Genomic DNA, 25443 nt, shown 5'->3' on the forward strand with positions numbered 1-25443 from the left:
TGCAAATTTCTTTTTTTCACTAGGGCTCAATCATGTGAGACCCTATATCCCTTCAACACTCACTGATCTTAAAAGGAAAGGAAAGAGACCAGTACCCAACTCACAGCAGGTGCTCACGACCTTGCAGGATTGGCCCTTTTTCTCCTGACTTTCAGGGGTGATGAACACCCACAAACTCAGGGGCTTCAACTAGCGATGCCAATTTTCAGCACCTTTGAAAAACATCAGACTGTCCTCTCTGGTTTTCTCTTGATGTCTCTCAGTATCCCTTTATCTTGTAGGTGAATGGATTTCACATTTAGGTTTCAGCAGTGAAGTCTTCATTGATTAATGCTCCTATTACACTGGGTTTTTTATTTTAGCTGATTGGATTGCGGGTTTCCTAAGCCATTAACACAAATAGTGATGACACAAGGTATCTTCTGAGTTCCTGTGTGCTTTATTGAGGAACTCAAATGGACAAGGAATGTGAGGGGCATGAGGGAGCGAATTTAAAAATGTTAAAATTAGAGCCAGCAGAAACTGCCACACATTCTCTGAACATTTATACTGAATATTTAAACATATTTACTCGGACTGTGTCTATGATCCTTGTATTTGCTGGACATCAATGCTCAAATGATGGAGTTTGCTGGCAGGTGTGTTTGTGTAACCAATGGATGACAAACTGGACGCAACAAAGTCACCTATTGACCTGAGCTGTTAGCCAAAATTCAGGATCTTTAAGGTTGTTGCAATTAGGAGGAGAAATTGCTGAGAGTCAGGTTTTTCTTTGATGCAATTTTATTTATTTACAAAGAATGTCCTGTTTCCCGGAACACACAAGGAATCAAACAGCAGAAGAAAGTGGCCTTGCTCACAGGTCCAAAACTCCTGCAGCTGGCACCCCAACCCAAAGCCACCCACCTCTAGGCTTCTCTCAGGGCCACAGAGTGCAATTCCGGGCTACGTCTCCTTGACTAGGTTTCTCTCTCTACCCTTCAGTCACATACACACAGACCAAAAGAGTTCCACCAATCCAAGCCCTACACACCCTGCATTTGAAACCATTTGAAGAACTTGATTCAGCGTCTAATCAAGCTTTTTCATGTGCCTGTGTTTTGGGTGCTACTGCTATCCTTTCAGCCACTTTACAATGACTTCTTTACATTTATCCTGAATATAAGGTGGCAGCCACACCAGGCCATAACAACAATGGTTAACCAAATCCATAACAATAGCAAAACACCCCTTGACTTTGATGGTGCCAGGACTGCAACCAGTGAGTATTGGAGAATATTTGTGAAAAATAAATTTTGAATTCATAATAGTGAGTATTCATGTAAGAAACTGATGTCAAAAAGTTATGTTTATGCAAGAAGAAAACAAACTGTCATGTGATTTCTGTGACCAATGGAGGCCGCAAAATTTTTGTATATTTAGGTTGAGATTTTCAAAGCTGTCAAAGGCTTTTAATTCCCATTAAAATAAATTAAGTTTAATTAATTAGTACTTGCCACAAGCTGTTTGTGAATCAAGTACCAACAAAGAATTCTTTCAAAGAAAAATACTTAGCAAATAATTTTAAATAACAAATACAGTTGAGAAAAACACAATCTGTGCCAAGACCATAAAAGATACATAGAATAAATTATTCAGTGCTAATTACTTGCCCAGTTCTGGCTAAAATAAAGATTTTTTTAAAGGAATATTTGATGGCACGGGAACGATTCAGATACAGAAAGAGGATAGAAGGACAATTCCTCTTGTTAAATTTTTGCCATTGCTCCTGTGGCATTTATAGATATCCGCTATAACATACACACAAAATAACCCTCCCCATGGAGGGTTTTACAGACAGAATTTTGGGTTTAAGCCAAATTGTCACCCACTGACAACAGTATCTGGCTGTGCTTCATGGCATGCAGTTGTATGAGAACTAAACTTAAAAAATTAAAAACGTGTATAATCCAAACTACCCAGCAATACTCTTCTGTTTGCCCAGAGTTCCTCATCTTTGTTTCTGTTCAGCACAGCCCCATCTGTCTCTCTGAACTGTGAATAGGACACAGTTAAACTTAGCTGTGCTTAATCAGCTCCCATTTGACAGTGCCTCCCTGAGCTTCATCTGACATCAGTTTGGGAATCAACCTCTGAAACCCTCTGGCTTTGGTTAGGTTGGCAGAGGTACGAAACTTGGCCAGAATTCAGCGGGGCATCAAAAAATACCCCATCATACAGCCATTGATACAAGAACAATGATAAATGATCAGCTAGTGACATCAGCTTCATAGGACAAATCCAAGTCCTTGTTGCAAAGATTGTTCGGATGCAGATGGACAGCTCCAATTTTTTGCTCTTTGACCCTTTTATAGGTTTGAGAACATTGAAAGCATCTCCAGCAAGGGTTGTGGTCATGAAGTCTCAAGCAAGAAGAGGGAAACGGGGTGGGAAATTGATATGATGAATTTTGAAGAGGGTGCTGCAGAACTGCAGTTTCCTCAGCTCAAGACTGAGGAATGAACTACCACAGGGACAAAGGGCCGTCACAAATCTCACCACCATGCACTGTAAGTGCAAGGGGCATTTGTTCAACCTTGCCGTCTGCAACATATGTGTGTGTGTGTGTAGATAATGTCATGCACTGGCTCATGAGCTTGAGTACCAACCTCAGGGTAGGCACCCCAAAGTGGGGGTGTGTTCTATAATTAGCGTTCACCAAGCCAGTAACAAAATGTGAACTCCTGGATCACTATAACAGTCTCACCATGGAGTAACAGACAATCCCCTTAGACTCTCCAGTCTATCCTGCCACCCAGGCAAGTTTGACTTAGTGATAAATGGTCACTTACACCAAAAACCACAAAATATTCAGGTTACTTCCAGTCCCAAGAGACCAGTCACTTACCCCAGATCAACTGGGGGAGGTACCCTAGAAGATCTTACACCAAAGACAACACCTGTAGCCAATCCTGTAATAAACTAAAGGGTTATTAATTAAGAAAAAGTAGTAAGAGTTATTTACAGGTTATAGCAAGCAAACATACACACACAAATGAGTTACCATCTAGGATTCCTAAAGAAGATGTGGTATTCCGTCAATTCAAGATGTCTTTCAGGGCAGACTCAGGGATAACCACCTCAGTTTAGAGTCTCTGGCCCTGCAAGAGTTCAAACAGCAAAGAGATGATAAATTTTCCTGTGTCTTTGTTGTTATTTCCTTCATTCAGCCTCCTAGTCCATAGGCAGGGTTTCCCTGCATGTAGCATTGCCAAGGTGTAAGAGGGCCATTCACCAATACTTTGTACTGCGATGTTCCTTGCAATGTACTGCAATGGCCCATCTGATATTGATAGTTCTTCTGGACAGGCAGGAAGAAACCCTCTTCCCATCTGAGTTCACAAGTTTAGAGCAAACACTTTCAAACTGATAAAGCAAAACTTACATATTTCCTTATAGGATGGAATACAGACATTACAAAGAAGATTAACGCGTGCAGCAACTTATAAACATTCTAGAGTTGAAACACAAAACGCATTCTTATAAGACTAATACCTATTCTGAGCAGCACTGACACATAAGTGGACTAGCTTTGTCTCCATCTAAGAGTTTGTCAGTTTATAGCTAATGCCTGCAGCCTTGGCAAGGGCAGTCATCTGGCTTGCCGGCATCACAGATAATTACAAAACAAAACATTCTGCTGCACATGCTTTTCCCCCAGGGTGAGGATGAGAGAACAAACATCTGACACGTAGCTTGAGCACTTTGCAGAAGTGCCTTCGAAACTAGATAAGCCTGGGATAAGAATGTATACAGAATAGAATCAGATATGCCCAATACCCCTTTCCTCCTGGTTCTTGTACTCCTTAGAAGAAGGGTCAGACAGATCGGAGGAGAAGCAGACCAGAAAATGCAAAGGGAAAGTAGAAGAGAAAGGATCTTGTGAGAGTGTGTCCAACCACACCGGACTGGAAGGGGTTCAGGTGACCAGGTAGGCCTATTAACTGCCCAAGTTGCACCTGGAGGAGAAGCCAGGGAGGGCTGGGACCTAACTGCTGATGGCGCCCAGCTGAGGAGGAAGAGGCAGACCCTATGAAGCCAGGAAGCTGGCACCAGACTGGGGCAGCAGTCACTTGCTGGGAAGAGGGAGGAGGGTTTGGAGCTGATCTACCCGTAGAAAGGGAAGGAAACCAGAAATTGTAGGAAGCAGTCCAGGGAAGGAGCAGCAAGGGCTGAGACAGTAAAACCCAGAATTGCTGGTTGAGGGTCCTGGACTGGAACCCGGAGTAATGGCCAGGCCTGGGTTCCTCTCCTGGCCACTTGCAGTGCTGAAGAAGACTGTCTGAGACTGTTCAGGAGGACTTTGGGTAAACCCCCCAGAAGGGAAGCCACATAGTGACCAGGGCCGGCTCTAGGCACCAGCAAAACAAGCAGGTGCTTGGGGAGGCACATTTCTAGAGGTGGCCGCCCCTAGAAATGTGCCCCCGCCGCCCCAGCTCACCTCCGCTCCGCCTCTGCCGCTCCGCTTCTCCCCCCTCCCTCCCAGGCTTGCCGCGTGCGAAACAGCGCAAGAAAAAAACAGGGGCGACCAAAAATTTTTTTGCTTGGGGTGGCAAAAATCCTAGAGCTGACCCTGATAGTGACCCAGCCAAAGGGCTGAGTCACCAAGAGGAGACTTTGGTTCCTGAGCAAGAGGGACTGCAGGGTGAGATGACGGAAGAGACATGATTTGTGGGGGTGGGCATGCGCAGCTAATCCCCAAGATAGCCAGGAGAAGGCACCACCAGTGGTGAGCGAACCTGGTGACAGGCCTATTTAAAGGTGCTAAGGGGAGGCCCTGGCTCCTTGAATACTGCCTACAAAGTGACATCTTTAAACCTCCAAGAAAGGTAGCCACACCTGTGGAGAATCATGTAGTCCTCAAATTGTACTTTGTGTATCTAAGGGGGCCTCCCTCGAACAGGACAAGTGTCTGACAAGTTCCTGCTCCAGTTTCCAAATCTTGGAACTAATACTCTCTCACTTCCGTATGCCTCTCTTAGGCACCACTTAAACCAGCATTCTGCTTAGGTATGCCCCACCAATCTCCATTCCCACTAGAGCTAACTACCAAGCCAGGTGCTATTCATCATCCCAGAAGAGGCAGCTGTAGAATTTATACCATGTATATAGCATATGGTGGTGAAAAGGTCTTATCTCTGTGTTCAACTGAAACATGGTGTGTTTGGTTCACAGGATCCAGGAACCTGAAGTGCTGGTTTCCTCTCAGTTGTTTGCCACTGAATGTGATAACTTGCAAGAGTCTCTCCAAAACACACCAGATCACCACTGAATATGGTGACTAGACTCCATTCAAGATCAATGGGGGGTGGGCTGTCCAGACAATTGGACAGAAGCCATTACATCAAAGCGACTTTCTCTGTGGCACCTGCGAGTGCTTTCCTTCTAGTCATTGGAAGTAATGAATGCAGCACAGTGCAAGATAGAACTGATCCAAACCCAGTTGCAAAGTCCAAACCCAGATCTGAATATCCTCAAAATCTGGGGGTGTTCAGATGTAGCATTTTAGTCTGGACTCATCTCTAACCAAAATTACTTTTACGAAAGCGAACAATATGGGACTGATGGAAACCACATGTGTCTAGGAATATGCTATGTGCCCAAGGAACCTTGCAGTATAAAATACGATTGTACTTATATCACCTTTCACCTGAAAGTCACAAAGCCCTTCACACACAGTAGCCTCACAACTAACTCCCCAGATCATGAAGTAGGTCACTTTGAGACATTACCCCCATTTTACAGATGGGGAAAGGAAGGTGAAGCAAAAGCCCCACAGTGAATTAGTGGCAAAGCCAGGAAGAGGGCCCGGATATCAGTTGTAATAAGATGTCGTGAAAGACATTTGTATGGTGAAGGAATTTCTAACTTAGTCAAACACATGCATCTGTTTCACTAGCAGGATTATGGATCACTGCATTTCCCTATTGCTCTCTAAGTACTAATAAAACACAAAGTGTTTATTGTGTTTGAACAAGGATTTCCTCCCTTTGGACCCATCTTCTCCTCCCACCTAGCTAGGAGGTCATGGAGAAGAATGTCATGTCCTAAAAGAATCCATGTGACAGTGCCCTGTGAAGTGAGCAAAGAAGTATCATTCATTTATTAGTATGATTCATTATGGGCCTAATTCTGCCACCCTCACTCATGTTGAGTAGAACCTTATCCTTCAAGAGGCTCAGTGGTTTCCATGGAACTCCTCGGAGAGTAAAAGCACTACTCAGCATCAGTAAGGATAGTAGAATCGGGCCCTTGTTTATGGAGAATGACATTCATCCCTACATCCAAGTACTATTCACCACTGAATCCATCAACATAGGAAGTAAGTATGTATACAGACCTTGACCTGGCTCTCTGCATAGGGGTAAATTTCACCTACATTGCTCAAAAGGGTGTACAGGTATTTTACATAACTTAATTGCAAGGCTGTATACTAGGGTAATTCTGCAGGCTGTCAGGGAAGAGAGGCATTTATTAACATCTAGATATCTGCAGCAATTAGGACCTGATGGCCTGCAATTTCCTGGATCCTTTGTTTTCCTCCTTTTTATAAACAGCTATGACCTTTTGTAAAAGTTCCTCCTGTCACAAGGTTCCTTTGTGTCACTTCCTCCTTCTATTACTAATGCATCCCTAATAGAGCAATTCTTGTATTATACAGAACTAGTGGTAAAACACATTAGTATATAACCTTAAAATGCTTCTATCAAATTGGAAATTTTTTAAAAAAATCAAGAAACTTTGAGATAAATCAAAACACCTGATATTTTGCAAGGGGCTTTTAGACTTTTCTTTAATGTTCCCTCAGTAATTAGTACCACAGATAATTTTCTCTCCGGGTTAATCTCTTATTTCACAATGAGTTGCTTGTGATATTTAAGGACTATGGCTGGATTGAATGCGATCATCATTCACGTCTTCCTTTTTTAAAATCTATTTTCTACATTTAGGCAAAATTAGCTTTCTTTAGTGCCATTATTCTGTCATCATTCTTTCATAATAAGGTTTTTATATGGCTCTAGAGATTCTTGAATAATGATTCCTTCATGTATGTTAACTCCTACTGTTTATTTGAATTTATTTGATTTATATTTGTGCCGTTAACTGTATTTTTAATTATAAAATAACTACAGGATTTTAAAAAACAACTATTTGATTCAAACATTAAGCCTTCACATGACACATCTGGGAACTAAGTTTAATAATGACATCGGAAAAACAGCAATATGGCTGTTGATTTTGATGGTGAGGATGAAAAAGCAGCAGGACAAATGCTACAATCTGCGTTCAGAAGACTTTATAGAGGTCGCTCCAGAGAATATGCAGTCTTCCAAAAAAAGTGGATTTGTGAATTAAAGAAGTCTTTGCTAGATATAGTGTTTGTCAGAGTCCAAGTGGTCTCCAGGATCCATGGAAGATTTCCAGGTATACTTGTTAATAAAACCACAGACTCGGAGATAACAGCAGTCTCTAGGATGGGGCATTTTTAGTCCTCTGGAGATGCCACACAGCAAGTGCAAGCATGTACTAGTGGAAATAAGCTAGCCATAATGAACAGAGATGATGCGGTCACTGCAAGGCCTACTCCTCTGTGCTCCTGCTCAGTGGAGGGAAGGTAAAGGTACAACTATGCCTTTTCTCAATCAATATTATAATGGTACTGGCCCAGTTTGTGTTAGATGGGGAGCAGAAAACTATGTCAGTTTGGTAATACTCCTTTGCTACACATTAATCTGCTTATCCTTTGCATGCTAGAGTAGTGGTGTGGAGTAAGGAACATCCTAATAAAGTTTAACACCTATTCTTTTCAATTGCTGCAGTGCCCCTCCCTCTGCACTTATCTAGCCCAGTGTCATTGATGCTTTGTGGGACAACAATGGCAATGCTTTGATTCAGCCAACACTAGCTGCTAAACTGTTTAATACTTCCCCAGGCAGAAGTAGTGGAGACAAATGGCTGCCAACTGTCAACAACATGTCATTTTCCTAGTGTAGACAGACCCTGAAAATGACTAGTCTAATTTTCCTGTCCAACCTGAGTGGGGGGTGGAAAACAAACCAACAAAAACAAACACCATCAATAAATAAAAGGCATTATCATCCCATGGTCTGAAAGCTATTGACTTTAATGTCAGAAGGGACCATCATGATCGTCTAGACCAGGGATTGGCAACCTTTGGCCCGCAGCCCACCAGGGAAAGCTGCTGGCGGGCCAGGAGGGTTTGTTTACCTGCCGCGTCCGCAGGTTTGGCCAATCGCAGCTCCCACTGGCTGCAGTTCGCTGTCCCAGGCCAATGGCGGCTGCAGGAAGCGGCAGCCAGCACATCCCTAGGCCCGCACCGTTTCCCGCAGCCCCCATTGGCCTGGGAGGACGGCGAACCACAGCCAGTGGGAGCTGCGATCAGCCGAACCTGCGGATACTGCAGGTGAACAAACATCCTGGCCCACCAGTAGATTTCCCTGACTGGCCGTGTGCCAAAGGTTGTCGCTGATCTAGATTTTGGCAATGTCCTTTTAAACTCAAAACCCGTCTCCCGTAAAAGGAAGCCAAGTTATTGAAGGGTCTGATTTGGACACTTAGCTTTGAGACCACACTATAACAATGCTTTAAAAAAAACCTGTGACTCATGCACGAGATATACAGCAACAGAAAGCGGATTCCTCCATGTAAAAGGAAGAAGGATTTTTTCCCCCAGCCATGGATATGCCAGGTTGGCTGCTCACAATAAGCACATTTGACCTCAGCCCAAGCATGTCTGGTCAGCTGGCATTTTATTAGCTCTGTGTAAGTGAATGAGATCATCACCGAGCTTAAACTGTGGGCAAATCTGACAGGAGTTAAACTTAGAAACGCCAGCTTGCTGTCCTAGTTGACATGCCTCCAGGATGAGATCTTTGGGTAGTGTGGCTCCGGGGGAACAGCAAAGTAAGAAATGGAAAACAGAAGCTAGGCTAAGAAGCCACCCACCCAGGCCTGCTAGCCTCACCCTCTGCAGCAGCATTGCACTGCTTCTGCATTTAAGGCCTCTGTGCCCATAGGAACTTGAGGGACAGCAGTGGCCCTATATGTACAGACCTGAAAAGGCAATGAGCACGACATTAACTTACATGGCACTCTCCACTCACACTCTCATTCTGCTCATAACGGGAGACCAAAGGGATAGCTCTGATTGAATTCAGAGTTCTCTGGGCTGAGGATTTACACATGCTCCTATAACATGTGGGTACCTGACGCGGGAACAGAAGCTGAACTGTGCATCTGTCAGCTTCTGAGGAATTATTGCAAAAAGAGATGTCGGGTGTGGGCTGGTCTTGTCCCAGTCTATGGCAGCAATGGATAGTTTTTTCCTAGCCACAGTGTTGCAGGCCACAATGGTCCACAATGTAATGCAGTTTCAGCTGTGAGAAGGAAAATGTGATCCTTGTGAAGAGAGGGGACTATTTGCAGGTTCCAGACGCCATCTATTATTCAGCCAATCAGGTCCAACAGCAGGGTAGGGAGCACCGCCATCTCTCTGCCCTAGCTCTGAGCAAACACAGTCTTGATATGATGGTCTGGTCACAGAGGCAGGTCCACATTCTAGTGAAAAGTTGGTAGGGGCTTTTGGCTAATGCTAGAAACTGGTCCCTGCCTGGGCAGAACTTACCATTTATATGGAGAGACCACCACAAGGGCAAAGTATTATTCTCTCCCATTTTTATCCAAGTTCCCACCTAGTATTATAAATGGGGTTATGTCCAGTGGGGTTAACAGTGTCCTGAACACTTTATCATGACAAGACCAGGGACAATCTTGCCAGTTTCAGCTAGGGACACGGCCATCCCTTTTGCTCAGCCAAGCACTGACAGCCTGCTTTTCGGATACCGACTCTCCAGAGCTTATACTTAAAGTTGCTCCCCACAGTGGGAGTTTTCAGAACAACCTGCTAGGCAAAATTTTCCTTTTTAAAGCACGCGTCATGTTAATGCCTCTCTTCGTCCAGTTGTCCTCAGAAAGCCTTTCCATTATGGGGGAGACAAGCATCCTAAACCCATTTGAGGGGAGATTGTCCCAGACGAACATAGATCAGGGCACATGCATTCCTTATTTTCCATCTGAAGCATGGATGCTCAGTCTTGGAATTTAGCTTAAGCAAGAACACCCTCAAAACACATGAGAACTTCCCCAAAGGGGAATTCTACCCAAGAGATAACTCTTGGGAGGGTAGCTCTCCTCTCCCCAACCCCCTCCTGAAACTATCCCCATTTGGATATATGATGCTGGCTTCTGCCTGGAGGAGCAGGGTCAGTTTGTTCCTGTGACTTCAGCAGCTCTGCATTTTAATCACAGGAAAAGGTCAGGTGGACCATTGCCCCTTCTCCCCTCCATCTGCAGTGTAGGGGGTGGGGGCATTCAGTATGCCAAACAAGCTGCTTAATGAAAATCTCTCTCTCCTGCTTCCCAGGTTAATCGTGAAGGAGAGGAAGGGATATAGCTTTATCTTCCTTCTACTACTGCTACTGCTTTACCCTTCACAAGTGAATTCTGTGCAAAGATTTCCAAGCATTTTATAGACCTTGAGCCAATCTCACACATGTTCGGATTGGGGCTGATAAAAGTTACTTATTAATATGATTTAGGGTGACAATCCAGATTGTTTTTTATGAACTAAACCTTCCAATCTCCCAGCAAGGTAGAGGAGTGCCGTCCCCATTCGTTGTCCAGAGGGGAAAGCGGAGGCACACACATTAAACAAGTTACAGCAGGACAAATAAAGAGACAAGGCAGGTGAGGTAATAGCTTTTATTGGACCAGCTTCTGACTCTGGCAGACCTGAGAACGAAGCCCAGGTCATCTGTCTCTCAGTCCCGGGCTTTAGCCACGAAAACAGCCTGGCCCTCATTGTTCCAAGGATGAGAAAAGAACAGCAAGCCTGGGTCCAGCAAAAAAAGGAGGGGTGAGATTTACCTCCACTTACCCCAGAGATCAAATTTGCATCGGGCTCAGTTGAGAACCAGCATCAGTTCTGAAAACTGCATTGACAATTAATGGATATGAAAGACCTCTCACAGTAACTGATTGCAGTAAAACACAGCACTATAGCAGTCTCCATAGGGTTGGTGTTTCAGAAAAAAAACCACACACATTTTGCTGTCAAAGTATCCCTCTTTTGGAAGGGGGAAACATACCAAGAGCAATTATTTTCCTGCAGGACCCTCCCATGTCAAGATTGCCCAATTTTTAAATGATATTCATCATAAAAGTTTTGCTACCATCATTAATTCCACTTCAACCTACAGCACCTCTTGAAAAACCAAGCTGCATTCTTCCTAGAGAATAGTCTGTGATGATTAAAAACAGCCACATTGCTCTCCAAACCCTCTGAAGGATGAAGGGTTAGCTTTGCCCTCTGAATTTCCTCTCAAACAGATGCAATTCTATGAATCAATAGCAGGTCTGGAAATGAACAAGCCCACTCTCTCTTGTGCAGTTTGGCAGTGCCCTTGAGCAGGAGATTCTCCATTATGTCATTCATTCTCTGTCCTCTTTGGAAAACATGAAGGAGGAGTTAAATGCACCTTATTATAAAACCCTTGGCTTCCAAGGACACCTTAATTGCCATAAAAGATGGTGACTCTCCACTAAAAGTTGTCCAGAGTAGAGGAATGTGGAGCTGCAGAGAACTAGGCTGACTAGTTTTCCCTTATCTTAAGGGTCATCCTTCATTGCACTAGACCTTTATCACCAAAGCTATAGTTGGCCGAACAAGGAAGCCCCCCACGTACACCCCGCTCATGTAGAGATGGGAAATAAGCCCATTCTGCAAAATTCAAACCTGGATCCAGACTTCCCCAAAGTTCTGGGTTGTCTGATATTCTGGTTAAGCCCCGTGTAAAGATGGGTTCAGCCCCAAAGATCAGGAAAAAAATTTGGAGCCAAATTTCCCAAAATGTTGAGTGTTTGGGTCCATGGTCTTGGTTCAAGCTCATCTCCAGTAACTATACTCTCCCACAGAATAAGAGCACAGTTTTGCACCTAATTTACACACACACAGTTACCAGGGCTGTAGGCACAGTTAAACCATGTGTGCACAATTGCATTGATTGTGTGGGCAAATTAGTGTGTAATTGCCTGAGCACTTGTGTGGCCCATATCACCCCCTCACCATCCACATTCACACCCTCTGGGATAGACTTGGTTTTCATGGCAAGAAGGAGAAATAACTCAATCTTGTCTGCTCGAAATTCACATCCCCCCTCATCCCTCTCCACTGGTGGGAGCGATGTGTCTGTCATGCAGGAAGGCTTTGGTCCATGGCTGGCAGCTTTGCTCCACAGTCCATCGGACTCTTTGTGTGAACAGGTGCACATAGACTATCCATGAGACACACACTTATTAGGAGAAGAGGGATAGGCACCAGGGAATTTTTGTTTCCTGCCCTGGTGAGAAGAATGTAGTCAGGGTGATAAAGTCTGGCACACTGCCCAGGTCCTAAGGCAGCTCCTAGGCAAGTGAATACAGCACAGAATTTTCGGCTGGGATTTTCAAAAGGAGCCTAAAGGCTGTGAGGTCCCTAAACCCCACACACCAACACCTACACTCAGAAGAAGGGATGTCTTTCCTCTTGGTTACATCAGTGAAACTCTGCTCAAGTCAGCAGGTTCCCCCCAGAGTTAGCCATGACCGGCTAACAGTTTTAAAACATGGCTGCCTTTGTTTACATTAGGTACTAAGTGGTGTTTAATGATTGAAACTTGTCTATTAACATTTTCTAACACTGCCCATTTCCTCAGTGTAGACAAAGCCAATGGGGCTGGACCAGTGTAAATGACAGGGGAGTCTGGCTCAAGAGTCATAAAAAATGCCAACAAAATATTGCCAAACATACCAAATAAGATCATGTTATATATAAATGGAGGCAAGATAGGTCTACACAGTCATCTATTGTTTTGAATGGTGTTTTATCTATCCTAAGCTACTTCACAGAGTTAAATGATAAGTAATGTCTATGCGGAAGAGAAAATACAAAGCAGAGGGAAGGGGTAAATTAGATGTTTTCAGATGACATATGACAATGGAACTGATGTGATGGATAAATACATATATTTATACAGGGCACCTACATATAAATATACAGTACTGTTCTGTGCTTCCAGGCAGATTTCATGTGCATTTTTTATACTATATACCAGTTGAAAAGTCAAGCTCTGAAAAGTTCGGCAATGCTAGAATTAAGGTTGTCCATGCAACTTTAATTCAGCCCCCCTGTGTATCTGCATTATGATACATTCTCTTCCACAGCCCTCCTGCCTCATCCCATGCACAGGATGGGTGGTGCTCAGTGAATGAGTAAGCTCTTCAATATTTCATTTTACCCTCATTGTTCACTGCGTGCCCCATGCAGTATTCATTGTACAACATCCAAACCTGGCACTCAAAACAGGGATTATTAATTTGCTCCTGGGACTCTCAGTGGTGCTTTCCCTGTAATATCTTAGATCTTTACAAACAATAATGAACTGATCTCACAACACGCAGGTGACTTAAGATGCTATCATTATCCCCAGTTTACATGTGGGGAACTAAGACACAGAGACTGGAGCCAAAAGTGTCAGATAATTTGGGGTGACCAATTCAAGAAGCGTAGGGCCTAATTTTTCAGAGAACTTAGCATGTGAAGAGCACAGCTCTCACTGACCTCGGCTGCAGTTGTGAACTCTCAGAAGGTCTGCAAATCAAACTGCAGGCGGCTCAGGTTACACAACCAGGAACTGTGGAACGCACCGTTAGTGACCACCGGTGAAAAGTCTGATATAAGTGACTTGCCCTGCATCACGTAGGAACTCCTTGGCAGGGGAAAGGACACACTAATTCTACAGGGCAGAATTCAACTACCTTAACCATAAGACCATCCTCTCTCTTCTTGCAATCCACTGCCCTCTTGACAACACACCTTTCCTCTTCTGCAACAAATGAGACGGGTCCGACAGACAACAGCCTTTTAACCACACAGTCCTAATTCATTCCCAAAGCACAGTCCACCCTGTGCACTGAATGAGGAAGGGGTCCTGTGGAAAAAAATGTATTTGATCACATGATTGAAGACTGTATCATAACGCTTATGCACAAGGGGGGCTGAATTATGGTTACAAAGGCAACCTTAATACAAGCACTCCCTAACTTTTGAGTGCTTGACTTTTTAAGTTTAACATTCTTTTAAGGTAGTTGTGTTTTTAAAATGTAAATTTCTTAAATAGGTGTTTAAAAATGCAGAAATTGAACAAACAAAAATGTAATCACGTGGAACAATATTGACCCTGTGTCACCCCAAACCACACATACACGTCATCAGCAGGGTTGGGAATCTTTAACTCCACAACACAGTCTTGAACCACTCAAGCTAATGGAGTTATTGGTAGCAGTAGAAGATTATCTCCTCCTACATGTCCCTACCACTATAAAGGGGATGGAGCTATATAGTTTTCCAGTGGGTTTCACACCTATTTCCTACACAGCAAAAGTACATCAAAACTCAGGAATAAATAGTTTAATTCTGGGGTGTGACAAAGTGGGGGGTTTTCTTGGTTTTTCCTTGTTTTTTTCAACGGTTTGCATGCAGAGGGGGTGGGACTCAGTTTCCCTGGGTGTTACTGGTTTAATGGTGTGATGGGAGAGGGAGTTTGTTGTTACAGAGGACCAGCGACAGAACTTGGGACCCCAGCCAATGGCCTGAAGAATGGATACCCCAGTGACTTTCCCAGTTCCCATGAGCCTATTCTCATGTGCTCCATCCGGTCTAATGTTAAATGCTCTGATGCTGGGGGATTGCTTTGGAGGAATGGAAAGGCTGCTCCCCACTTTAGGTGCAACAAGCTGGGAAATATTCAGGGCCCAAGCTTGCAAATCTTCACAATAAATGGCATCTGCTTTTGAGCTGTGCTTTTCCCTTCCTCTGAGGATGCTCAAATGCATCCTGCCTGCAAGGCCTGGCTCTCTTCCCAAACACATAGATCAGTGGTGGGCAACCCGCAGCCCGCATGTGGCCCAGCAGGGTAATCTGATTGCGGGCTGCGAGACATTTTGCTGACTTTGACCATCTGCAGGCACGGCCCTTCGCAGCCCCCAGTGGACACCACTGACATAGATCCAAACCCTGAGCTCCTCCAGTTTCCAATGAAGATCGTGGGAGTTGCAATTGCTCAGGTCTTCTCAGGACTTAGCCCACATTTTGTACAAACCCCAGCAACGCCCATGTTTTTCCAACTGGATAAGCACAAGGAGGATGCAACAGAGACAAAAGTATTCTGCAAAATACATTGATATTCTGTGTCACTAAAGCAGCAAAGATCTTCCCACTTGACTTATGGAAAACAATAGAATTGGCTTATCACCCTGCCAGCAAAGCAGCTCTAAAAAGCCTGGCCCAAAGGAGCAGGGAGATTCAAGTGTGAAATTAGTGGATCCTGTATCTGTTTCCTGCTGGGCATCAGTGTCATTTAGACAGGAATCCATCCACCTTGACATGTGTCCCACTGTTATGTAAAAATCGCACTCCTTTCCTTTTTAAGTGTGGGAGTCCTGAACCTTGCAATCCAGCACAGTGGGCGAGTGTTCAAGCCCAGATATCCGCTAATAGCCCCAGCAAGTGCCAGCTGAGCAGAAACTGTGCACAGGGGCTGCGGCCTTGGGAGGCACGTGGGCACAGTTCCCATCTGGTCTGAGAGTGGGCAGGCAATCTGGGACACCTCATATGACATCCTGAACTGTAACCTAAGCAGAGTCTCACTGCTGGGTCTAACAAGGAGGGGAGAGACTGGAAAGGAGGCATCACTTCCTTTCTTGGATAACTGGATTATAGGAAGGGCAGAGGAAAAGGGGCATGACATGGGGCTGTCACAGCCTTGAAGATGGAAGCAGAACTATTTGCTGCCCCAGTCAGTTCTCCATAGTAACTCCCCAGTCCCGAGACCTCTATAAATCCCATGAGGTTCAATGGTTATATACACTGAGATATTTCCTTGTTTTTTTTTATTGCTCTGGTGAGTTATTTACTGGCCTATGCTGTCTTTTTAGTAAATCCCCAAACAACCCACCCTGACAATAAGTAAGAGATGGGCCTGACTCAACCTCCATAGAGATTTGGCACTGGTGGGTGGCTACAGTATCAAACTTCCCAGCCTGTTGTGGGCAGTATGTAAGCGGGTATTTATTTAAAGTGTCAGACAGTGTCTAAAGACTATGGCAAGGGGCACTAAAATAAATCCACTCTTGCTCTAAATACGTCACCATTTGCAAGAGACAATGCAGGGCTTTGCAGGTGAGGATGGGGAGCTTGAATCTGATGCAGGAAAGACAGGAAACCAATGGTCAGAGCAAGAAGAAGTAGGAGGTGACTAACAGCAGCATTTTGCAAGAGTAGAGGTGAGAGACGGCAGCAGAAGCAGACAGGGATTCAGGCAAGAGATGGCCAAGAAGTAAGAGCCATAGGCAAGGCTAAGCTGAATTCTTAAGAGGTTTGCTTTGCAGTGCAAACACAAAGACTGTGGGGCAGGGCTAGAGTGTTTTTTGATCTGCAGTTCACAGCCTGAAGACGAAGCCTGTAAGCAAGTGAAGTGCACATTTGACAGGGATGCAGGCTGAAATGCCATGCCCGCTCTGCCATGAGGTTTCCATGGCAAAACATAGCTTCACTTTGAAGCTGCTTTTGCTTTATGCATTAGAACTTTTTACAGCATTTGTAACACGCCACACTCTAATGGGCTTAGGCTGTCTTCATGGGGACCACGTTCCCAAATTGCACTGAGAAGACTTTTTGAAGAGCCATAGGTAAGCACACATCCTCACCTGTAATGCACTGCAGGGGACTTCGCCTCTCATACCCTCATGGGTGGCCACTTCTTTGGGTCCACAACGCCCAGTCCCAGTCAGTGTCTTCTCCCAACTCCTTCTCTGGGTCTTCTGTATCACCACCCTCCAGCCAAGTCACATAACAGTTCGCTCCCTTTTTGGGGTAACTAAAGGTCCAACTTAAAGTTCACAAGCAACATCCAAACATATAGTTCTTCAGCCCCTCAAGCTTGACTGAAATCCTCTGCTTCCTGGCCCCTGCAGTCATTCTCTCGAACTGCTTCTTCCCCAGCAGGATTCCCCCACTTCTTCCCTTCACCTAGGACTCCAGCGGTTTATCTCTAAGGAATCTCCCTGCTCCTTGTAGGCCTTAAGTCAAGAGCCTTAAGGCTCCCCCCCAAGAGCCTACACTGCTCCCTGTGGTTGCCTCAGCCTGACTTCCTCAGGCTCTTTCTAAAGAGAAACACCAACACCCCCTTCTTCTCTCCAGTTCTATTCGAGTAGTGCTCTCCCTGCTTCACCACTACAGCTGGAGTCAGTCTTTCTAATTAAGCCCCACTGGGGCTTGTTTCTAATTACACCCCACTGGGGTGACTATTTAGCCTTTCTGTTGCCAGCTCATCAGTGAGGCTGAAGGGTTGCTGCCAAGTCATGGGCAAGGCTGAGCCCAGCTTGCCGCAAAGGGCAATGGAGTCTGGGGCAGCATCAGATGAAGAGAGGGTTCCCTCAGGCTGGGGGTAAGGATGTCTGTGGCCAGTACCCGCTGCAGAAAGAGCTCTCTTCAATGGGCAGAGAGAACAGTCGGGCTCCCTCATTCAAGCTGAAGCAAATAGAGCCTGTGTCAGTGTGGGAAGGTGAGAGGGTTCCCTCCATCTGGGATTAATAAAGTCAGGAGCTGGTGCTGGAAGGGGAAAAGGCTCCCTGGGTCTGTGATTAATGAAGTCTGCCCTAGCGCTACACAGTGGAAAGTGCCCAAATTCTTGGAATAAACACGTTTGTGGAAAAGGCAGTTTTATGATATAAAACAACCAGAACAATACACAGGGACTAAAACCTCTTGCGGAACTGCCTGCTGTACGTAGCGAGCAATGTTTTTAGTGCCCACAAAAAGAACAGGAACAGATATTGACAATTCAGCAGGATACAGAAACAAAGAGACTAGTGTGGGGGAGCTATTGTAGAAAATAACTAAGCGTAGAGAGATACCATCAAGAAATGCAACCATCAACACAAGACATCATTTCTCAGCTGAGTGCTGCCAAAGCAGAGCAAATATTTATAGCTATTTAAAGTTCCAGCAATGGTTTTTTTATCACTGGATTCTTGGAGCAGCGCTAGGGGATGGCATCATTGCGTTACACTAGAGATCATGCCTGGGAGAAAATCAGAATGCATGGGTATTGCAATGCTTATCATCAACTTATTAGGGTTGTCTTACAGCACGAAATCACAGAATCATGGAAATGTAGGGCTGCAAGGGACCCTGAGAGGTCATCTTGTCTTGCTCTTGCTCCCTGCACTGAGGCAGGAACAAGTATAGCTAGACCATCCCCAAGAGATGTTTGTCTAACCTGTTCTTAAAAACCTCTAGTGATGGGGATTCCACAATTTCACATGGAGGCCTATTCCAGTGCTAATATATCCTTATAGTTAGAAAGTCTTGTCCTATCTTCAGTGGACATGGAGAACAGTTGATCACCCTCCTCTTTATAACAGCTCTTAACATATTTGAAGACTGTTATTAGTTTCCCCCTCAGTCTTCTTTTCTCAACACTAAACATGGTCAATCTTTTGCATCTTTCCTCATAGGTCGGGTTTTCTAGACCGTTTATCATTTTTGTTACTTTCCTGTGGACTCTCCGGTTTGTCCAGATCTTTCTTAAAAGCTTGGCACCCAGAACTGGACACAGTACTGTGGCTCAGGCCTCACCAGTTCCCAGCAGAGTGGGACAATTACCTCACCTGTCTTACATACAATGCTCCTGTTAATATACCCCAGAATGATAGAAGCCTTTTTAGCAAACGTATCACATTGTTGACTCATATTCCATTTATGATGCACTATCAGCCCTAGATGCTTTCCAGCAGTATTACTGCCTAGCCCAGGGATCGGCAACCTTTGTCCCGCGGCCCGTCAGGGAAAGCCTCTGGCGGGCCGGGCCGGTTTGTTTACCTGCCGCGTCCGCAGGTTCGGCCGATCGCAGCTCCCATTGGATTTGTTCTTGACAAATCCATGTTGGCTATTACTTAAATAACCTTATTATCCTCTAAATGCTTACAGATTGATTCCTTAATAATTTGTTCCAACATCTGCCCAGGTACTAAAGTTAGGCTGGCTGGTTTATAATTTTCCAGGTCCTCTTTTCCCACTTTTAAAGATAGGTACAAGATTTACCCTTCTGTAGTCCTCTTGGTCCTCATCCGTCCTCCATGAGGTCTCAAAGATAATTGCTAATGGTTCCAATATTGCTTCAGTGGGTTCCTAAGGTGAATTTTATCCAGACTTGCAAAATTAAAAACGTATAACGTATCTGAATATTCTTTTAACTGTTTCATCTCTATTATGGCATGTGTTCCTTCCCCCTTGTTAATATTAATTGTGTTAAATATCTGGTCACAGTTTACCTTTTTAATGAAAACTGAAGTAAAATAAGTATTAAACACCTCAGCCTTCTTAATGTTGTCTGTTATTCACTTTTCTTCCCTGTTAAGTAGAGGAGTTACACTTTCCTTCATCTTTCTCCTGCTCCTAATGTATTTATAGAATCTCTTCTTATTGTCTTTTATGTCCCTTACTAGGCATAACTCATTTTGTGACTTGGCCTTTGTCATAAATATAAAGGGAAGGGTAAACACCTTTAAAATCCCTCGTGGCCAGAGGAAAAACCCTTCCACCTGTAAAGGGTTAAGAAGCTAGGATAACCTCGCTGGCACCTGACCAAAATGACCAATGAGGTGACAAGATACTTTCAAAGCTGGAGCGGGGGAGAAACAAAGGTTCTCTCTGTCTGTGTGTTGTTTTTTTGCCAGGAACAGAAAAGGAATGGAGTCTTAGAACTTAGTAAGTAATCTAGCTAGATATGAGTTAGATTCTGTTTTGTTTAAATGGCTGATAAAATAAGCTGTGCTGAATGGAATGTATATTCCTGTTTTTGTGTCTTTTTGTAACTTAAGGTTTTGCCTAGAGGGATTCTCTATGTTTTGAATCTGATTACCCTGTAAGGTATTTACCATCCTGATTTTACAGAGGTGATTCTTTTACTTTTTCTTCAATTAAAATTCTTCTTTTAAGAACCTGATTATTTTCTCATTGTTCTTAAGATCCAAGGGTTTGGGTCTGTGTTCACCTATGCAAATTGGTGAGGATTTTTATCAAGCCTTCCCCAGGAAAGGGGGTGTAGGGTTTGAGGAGGATTTTGGAGGGAAAGACGTTTCCAAGCGGGCTCTTTCCCTGTTATATATTTGTTAGATGCTTGGTGGTGGCAGCAATAAAGTCCAAGGGCAAAAGGTAAAATAGTTTGTACCTTGGAAGTTTTAACCTAAGCTGGTAAAAATAAGCTTAGGGGGGGTTTTCATGCAGGTCCCCACATCTGTACCCTTGCGTTCAGAGTGGGGAAGGAACCTTGACAGCTTTTTTGATGTGTCCTTACATGTTCGTCCTAATCTTTCATATTTATCCTTAGCAACTTGTCCATGTTAACAATATTTGTAAGATTCCTTTTTGGTTTTTATGTCATTAAAGAGCTGCTGATGGAGCCATATTGGCCTCTTTTTATCATTGCTACCTTTCCTTCACATTGGGATAGTTTGCTGTTGCTGTTGCACTTTTAATATTGTCTCTTTGAGAAACTGCCAGCTCTCCTGAACTCCTTTTTTCCTTAGATTTTCTTCCCATGCGGCCTTACCTACCAGTTCTCTGAGTTTGTTAAAGCCTGTTTGTTGAAGTCCATTGTCCTTATTTTGCTGCTCTGATTTAGAAACATGAAGTCTGTCATTTAATAATTGTTTTCACCCCCAGTTGCCGTCCACCTTCACAGTTGCCACCAGTTCCTCGGTTGCATCCGATGAAGTGAGCTGTAGCTCACAAAAGCTTAAGCTCAAATAAATTGGTTAGTCTCTAAGGTGCCACAAGTACTCTTTTTCTTTTTGCAAATACAGACTAATACGGCTGTTACTCTGAAAACAGTTCCTCGTTGTGCATCAGACTCAAGTCTAAAATGGCTGCCCCCAGCCATTATTTCCTCCACCCACCCCTAATGCCAAATTGATGAGTGACTGTAGCAAGACAGTACTTTGTTTTTGTAAGTGAGTTTAGTACTCTTGGAGCTAAGAACCAATAGCACTGTTTGAGTTTGGGTTACTGTGGGCAGGTGCTGTGCAATAGTTTTCCATTCACACAGCTCTGCCATTCTCTTCAGTCCTGATCCACAGCATTGTCTGTTATGCCAGTCCTGGGCCCACACCCAGCTCTGCCAGAGAACTTCAGTGCTGACCTCTAGCAATACCTTTGTTTTTAATTCTGGACCCTCACTCACTTCTCTTACACCCTTCAATCCTGAGAAGACATTGAGAATGTTAGGACAGTGTCCTTTAGAGAGAATACCAATCTGAAGGGACACAAGAGCAGGGCACAAAAGAGTGAATGCTATACAGAAAGTAAATAAAAGAATGATGGGACAGCTAATGGAATTAAAAGGCAGAAAAATGAGACAAGATTTTTTTTAAATACAATACGTAATTAACCTGTGGAACTCTTCGCCACAAGATACCAAGATGAGACATCTATTTGTTTAATGAAAATATTCATAGTTGTATCAGCTTCTTGGATGACAAATGTCAACCCACACGCTGGAGTGTAAATGCCAACCATTATAAGGTGGGGTTTGATACCCTCCTCTAAACATGTGACCCTGCTCACTGTCAGAGAAATGTTGCTGGAATAGATAAACCATTGGTCTGACCCCGTAAGGAAATTCCCATGTTTTTAATACAGCTATTCTAGTTCTGGGACTTGTCTTGGTGTGGGTTTCTGACACACACAATTAACAATGGCAGTCTACTTCTCAGGTTGCTATTGCCTTCAAAGGTGTTGGGATGTGAGTGAAACAGACTGTTTACCTAAAAAGAAAAGGAGCACCTGTGGCACCTTAGAGACTAACAAATTTATTGGAGCATAAGCTTTCGTGAGCTACAGCTCACTTTATCGGATGCATTGAGCTGTAGCTCATGACAGCTTATGCTCAAATAAATTTGTTAGTCTCTAAGGTGCCACAAGTCCTCCTTTTATTTTTGCAAATACAGACTAACATGGCTGCTACTCTGAAGACTGTTTACCTGCATCTCATGCATGCTTATGTCTCTTGTTAGGCTGTGACTTGCTTCTACTCAACTATATGAGTTGGGAGTCAGGGAATCACAAAAAGATTTGGATGCCTTGGAATTTTAAAAACTCTGACAAACATTGTTTGGGCAGAATTTTGTCTAAATGAAGCACAAACTCCCACCTGCCCCTAATGCCAAAATGATGGATGTTTTAGGTTCAACCACTGCACCTATACTGTGTTTATGAAAAACACAGGCTCCCCTGGCCAGAACATGCAACAGGAATGGCCATGGAGCACTCTGCCCACCTGGGCGGGAGATTTTATCATGCAAATGGCACAACATCACACAAATATGAGAACAGGGTGCTGTGAGGTTGAAGATGTGTGTGCGCTTCTTCCTCTGCATTAACCTTTGTTGGGAACTGAACCTTGAAGCCTGACCACAAATGCTAAGAAATGACGCTCCAAGGTCAGGGGCTCTCTCCAGTTGCAGGGAACTGTTTGGGTGGGACACACGCAGCTACTGATGATCCTGGGTGAGGATCTCACACAAACTCCCTCCCTCTGCTCTTTTGGGCTCTCGTCTATTATGTACATGCAGATGACACCAAAGCCTGTCTGAAGAGCCTCTGTTGTCCTGGCCTTAGGAATTTGCACAGCCACTTCTCTAAGGGCCGAAGAGCACAGTGTGGACTTGCCCATCTCAGAAAGATCTGCTGTTGCCTTCCCAGCCTGACTCATAAGCTGACAGCACTGACAGGTCCCATTCATTGCAAACGAGGCTCTTTCTATCCCAGCTGCATGCTGGCAGACCCAGGGTCTGAGACACTGCACTCAAACTGGGCCCCGTAATTGATGCATCGCAGTAATCACCAGCGTTAATCTCTGAACAGTGAAACTTAATTTTGTAAAAGCTTTCGGAGGGTATGTGTATGGGGCGGGGGGAGATGCAGGGCAGGACTCCTGTTCTCTAATGCCTTTGAGACAAGCCAGCAGGGAGCTCATCAGCAACCTCAGCCCTGCAAGTTATTGCTTGTCGATTACAAAGGAAACCAGCCCAAGTGTCTGTCCCCTTAGCTCAAGGTCCTCTTACCTGGAGGCTGGAGAGAAGGAGTTGCAAGCCACTGGCTTCTTGTTCTGCCATGCTGATCCCCACTCACACTCTCTGCCTCTCAGCGGCAGACACAATACAGCTGGAACACAGAGCTGCCAAATCTCCTTGCTGTGGCCCCCGTCCTGTTTAAGAAATGAAGACGCTAAACACAGATCCCAGATCCACGCATGCTGCTACCATTAATAATCACAGCAATGCAACTCTAGACCTCTCAGCGGGAGAGATAAATGTACCCCCCCCCCGCCCCCACCCACCTCCAGACACACACTGTGACGGGGAGATTAATTCCTATATAAAGAATCCCAGGGATTAAGCAAAGTGCTCAGAAAAGGTCTGGGAGTTTGGTGTGTGGCAGGGGGAGTTGGGAGGGTGGCAATGACAGCAAGAGAAAGGAGGAGAGCCACGAACCTCACAGAAGCCCGGGGAGAAGCGAGGGAGAGCTATTGCCCTGGCTTCCTGACAGACGTTCCCAGCTGACCCGCTGATCAGTTCCAGAAGGCCCTAAGTGGACACTTCTCTGTCTCTGTCCTAATGAAATTGGAGACACACATACACAGAGATAAACTCAGCATTAGCTAGTGCTGACAACGAACTGAACTGTAAGGATGGCAAAAGGGACAGGGAGAATGGAATCAGAGGACCCTCTCTAATGTTCTAGACTTGCTTGCCTGACCACTTATCCAGTACATCTAACAGCTGAGGGCACAGAATGTGGTAAACCTCAAGATTTAAATGCAACAAGTGAATGCCGAGCATCTAGATCAAACTGATGGAATCACTATGAGAGCTGGTTGGTTCTTTACATGCTCAGACTCTTCTTCATATATCACACACACAACAACAATGTTGAGAAAACATTAAGGTTGCAAAGTCAAGCACTCAAATGTTAGGAAATGCCAGAATTAAGGTTGCCTTTGCAACTTTAATTTGGCCCCCTTGTGCACATGCATGGTGATAGTCTTTAATTACATGAGCACATTCCTCACCCCCCAGGATCCCTCCCTTGTTTAGTGCACAAGATGGACCTCATCAGGTCTAGCAAGTTTCTACTGAGATTTTTCAAAGACTTATAATTTGGGCACTTTTTCATGTGGATGGCTTTGGCACATCCCTGATGCAAAGGCCACTATCCTGCTGAATTTCAAATCCTTTCTCCAAAGCATGGGGGCAATAGAGCTTCTTAAAGAAAAGGACACCAGAAATATTTAGCATGGGAAAAACCACGTATTTTCCCCTAACCTCATTCTCAGAAACAGCTCAACACTTTTGGCTAAAATTTTCTGGAATAATTCAGAATGAGGCAGACAGGGCTGAATGGAAAAATTCATTCCAAACAGTTAAATCTGTCAAAATTATAAGCTACTGAAAACAGGTTCTTATAATGAAAAGGGTCAGACAATTTTAATAATGTGTGTGTGTGTGTGTGTGTGTTTGTGTGTGTGTGTTCAATATAAACTCTTTGATCAATATAAAGGATGGAAAGATCCTCGCCACCCTACACTTGCCAGAATGCAAACCAGACATTTCTTGATATAAAAAAAACCTTTGATTAACATTTCCCCTCTCCCTCATTAGGTTTGATATGGATTCTTACTGTCAAGGCTCCAATCATAAGTGCAAAGGATAAAAAAAAGTTGTCACAAGATTGCCAGCCAGATCTGGGGTTTCCTTTGGGTATGTTTCAGAGAAGTGTCTAGACTTCAGGGTTCTGCCTGCTAACTGAACCTCACACATTTCAAGATGTACCCACTGCTAATGTATTGCCTTGTGTGTGTACTCTTTTGATCCCTGGTATTTATACAAGTTCCACTCAGATAAGTTTGATCTGCAGGAGAGTCTGCTCTTTAATTAATTTAGAATTGTTCAAGGGGAGAGGAGTGTGTGTATTATCTCAATGACTGATAGCAATAACAGATATTATTGTTATTATTTATTAAGCAAGTCCAAGAGGCACTTTGTCAATTTGTGAAAATGCATCCTGGGCTATTTTGCAACCCAGAAATGTTACTCCCTGTGACATTTTCTTTATATGCCCAAGTTTTGCATCAAAACATGCAAGCATTCTTGTTCTCTTATGTTTAACTGCAAAAATTAATCTTTGTCAGCACAAAATGCAAAATTTTGCTTCCTTGAATGTCG

At 44.1% G+C, this 25443-nt stretch overlaps 1 protein-coding gene across 1 annotated transcript in view; it reads right to left on the reverse strand.

The window, feature by feature from the left end:
* Positions 1-23388, reverse strand: part of AGBL1 (AGBL carboxypeptidase 1) — a 380933-nt gene extending 357545 nt beyond the window's left edge. The window contains exon 1 of the mRNA XM_074966495.1: positions 23284-23388. Within this exon, the coding sequence (XP_074822596.1) occupies positions 23284-23334 (51 nt within the window). The 5' untranslated portion in view covers positions 23335-23388. The remainder of the gene's footprint in view (positions 1-23283) is intronic.
* Positions 23389-25443: the final 2055 nt, after the last annotated feature.

The sequence above is a fragment of the Natator depressus genome, chromosome 10 (genome assembly GCF_965152275.1).
Source record: "Natator depressus isolate rNatDep1 chromosome 10, rNatDep2.hap1, whole genome shotgun sequence".
Taxonomy (NCBI): Eukaryota; Metazoa; Chordata; order Testudines; family Cheloniidae; genus Natator; species Natator depressus.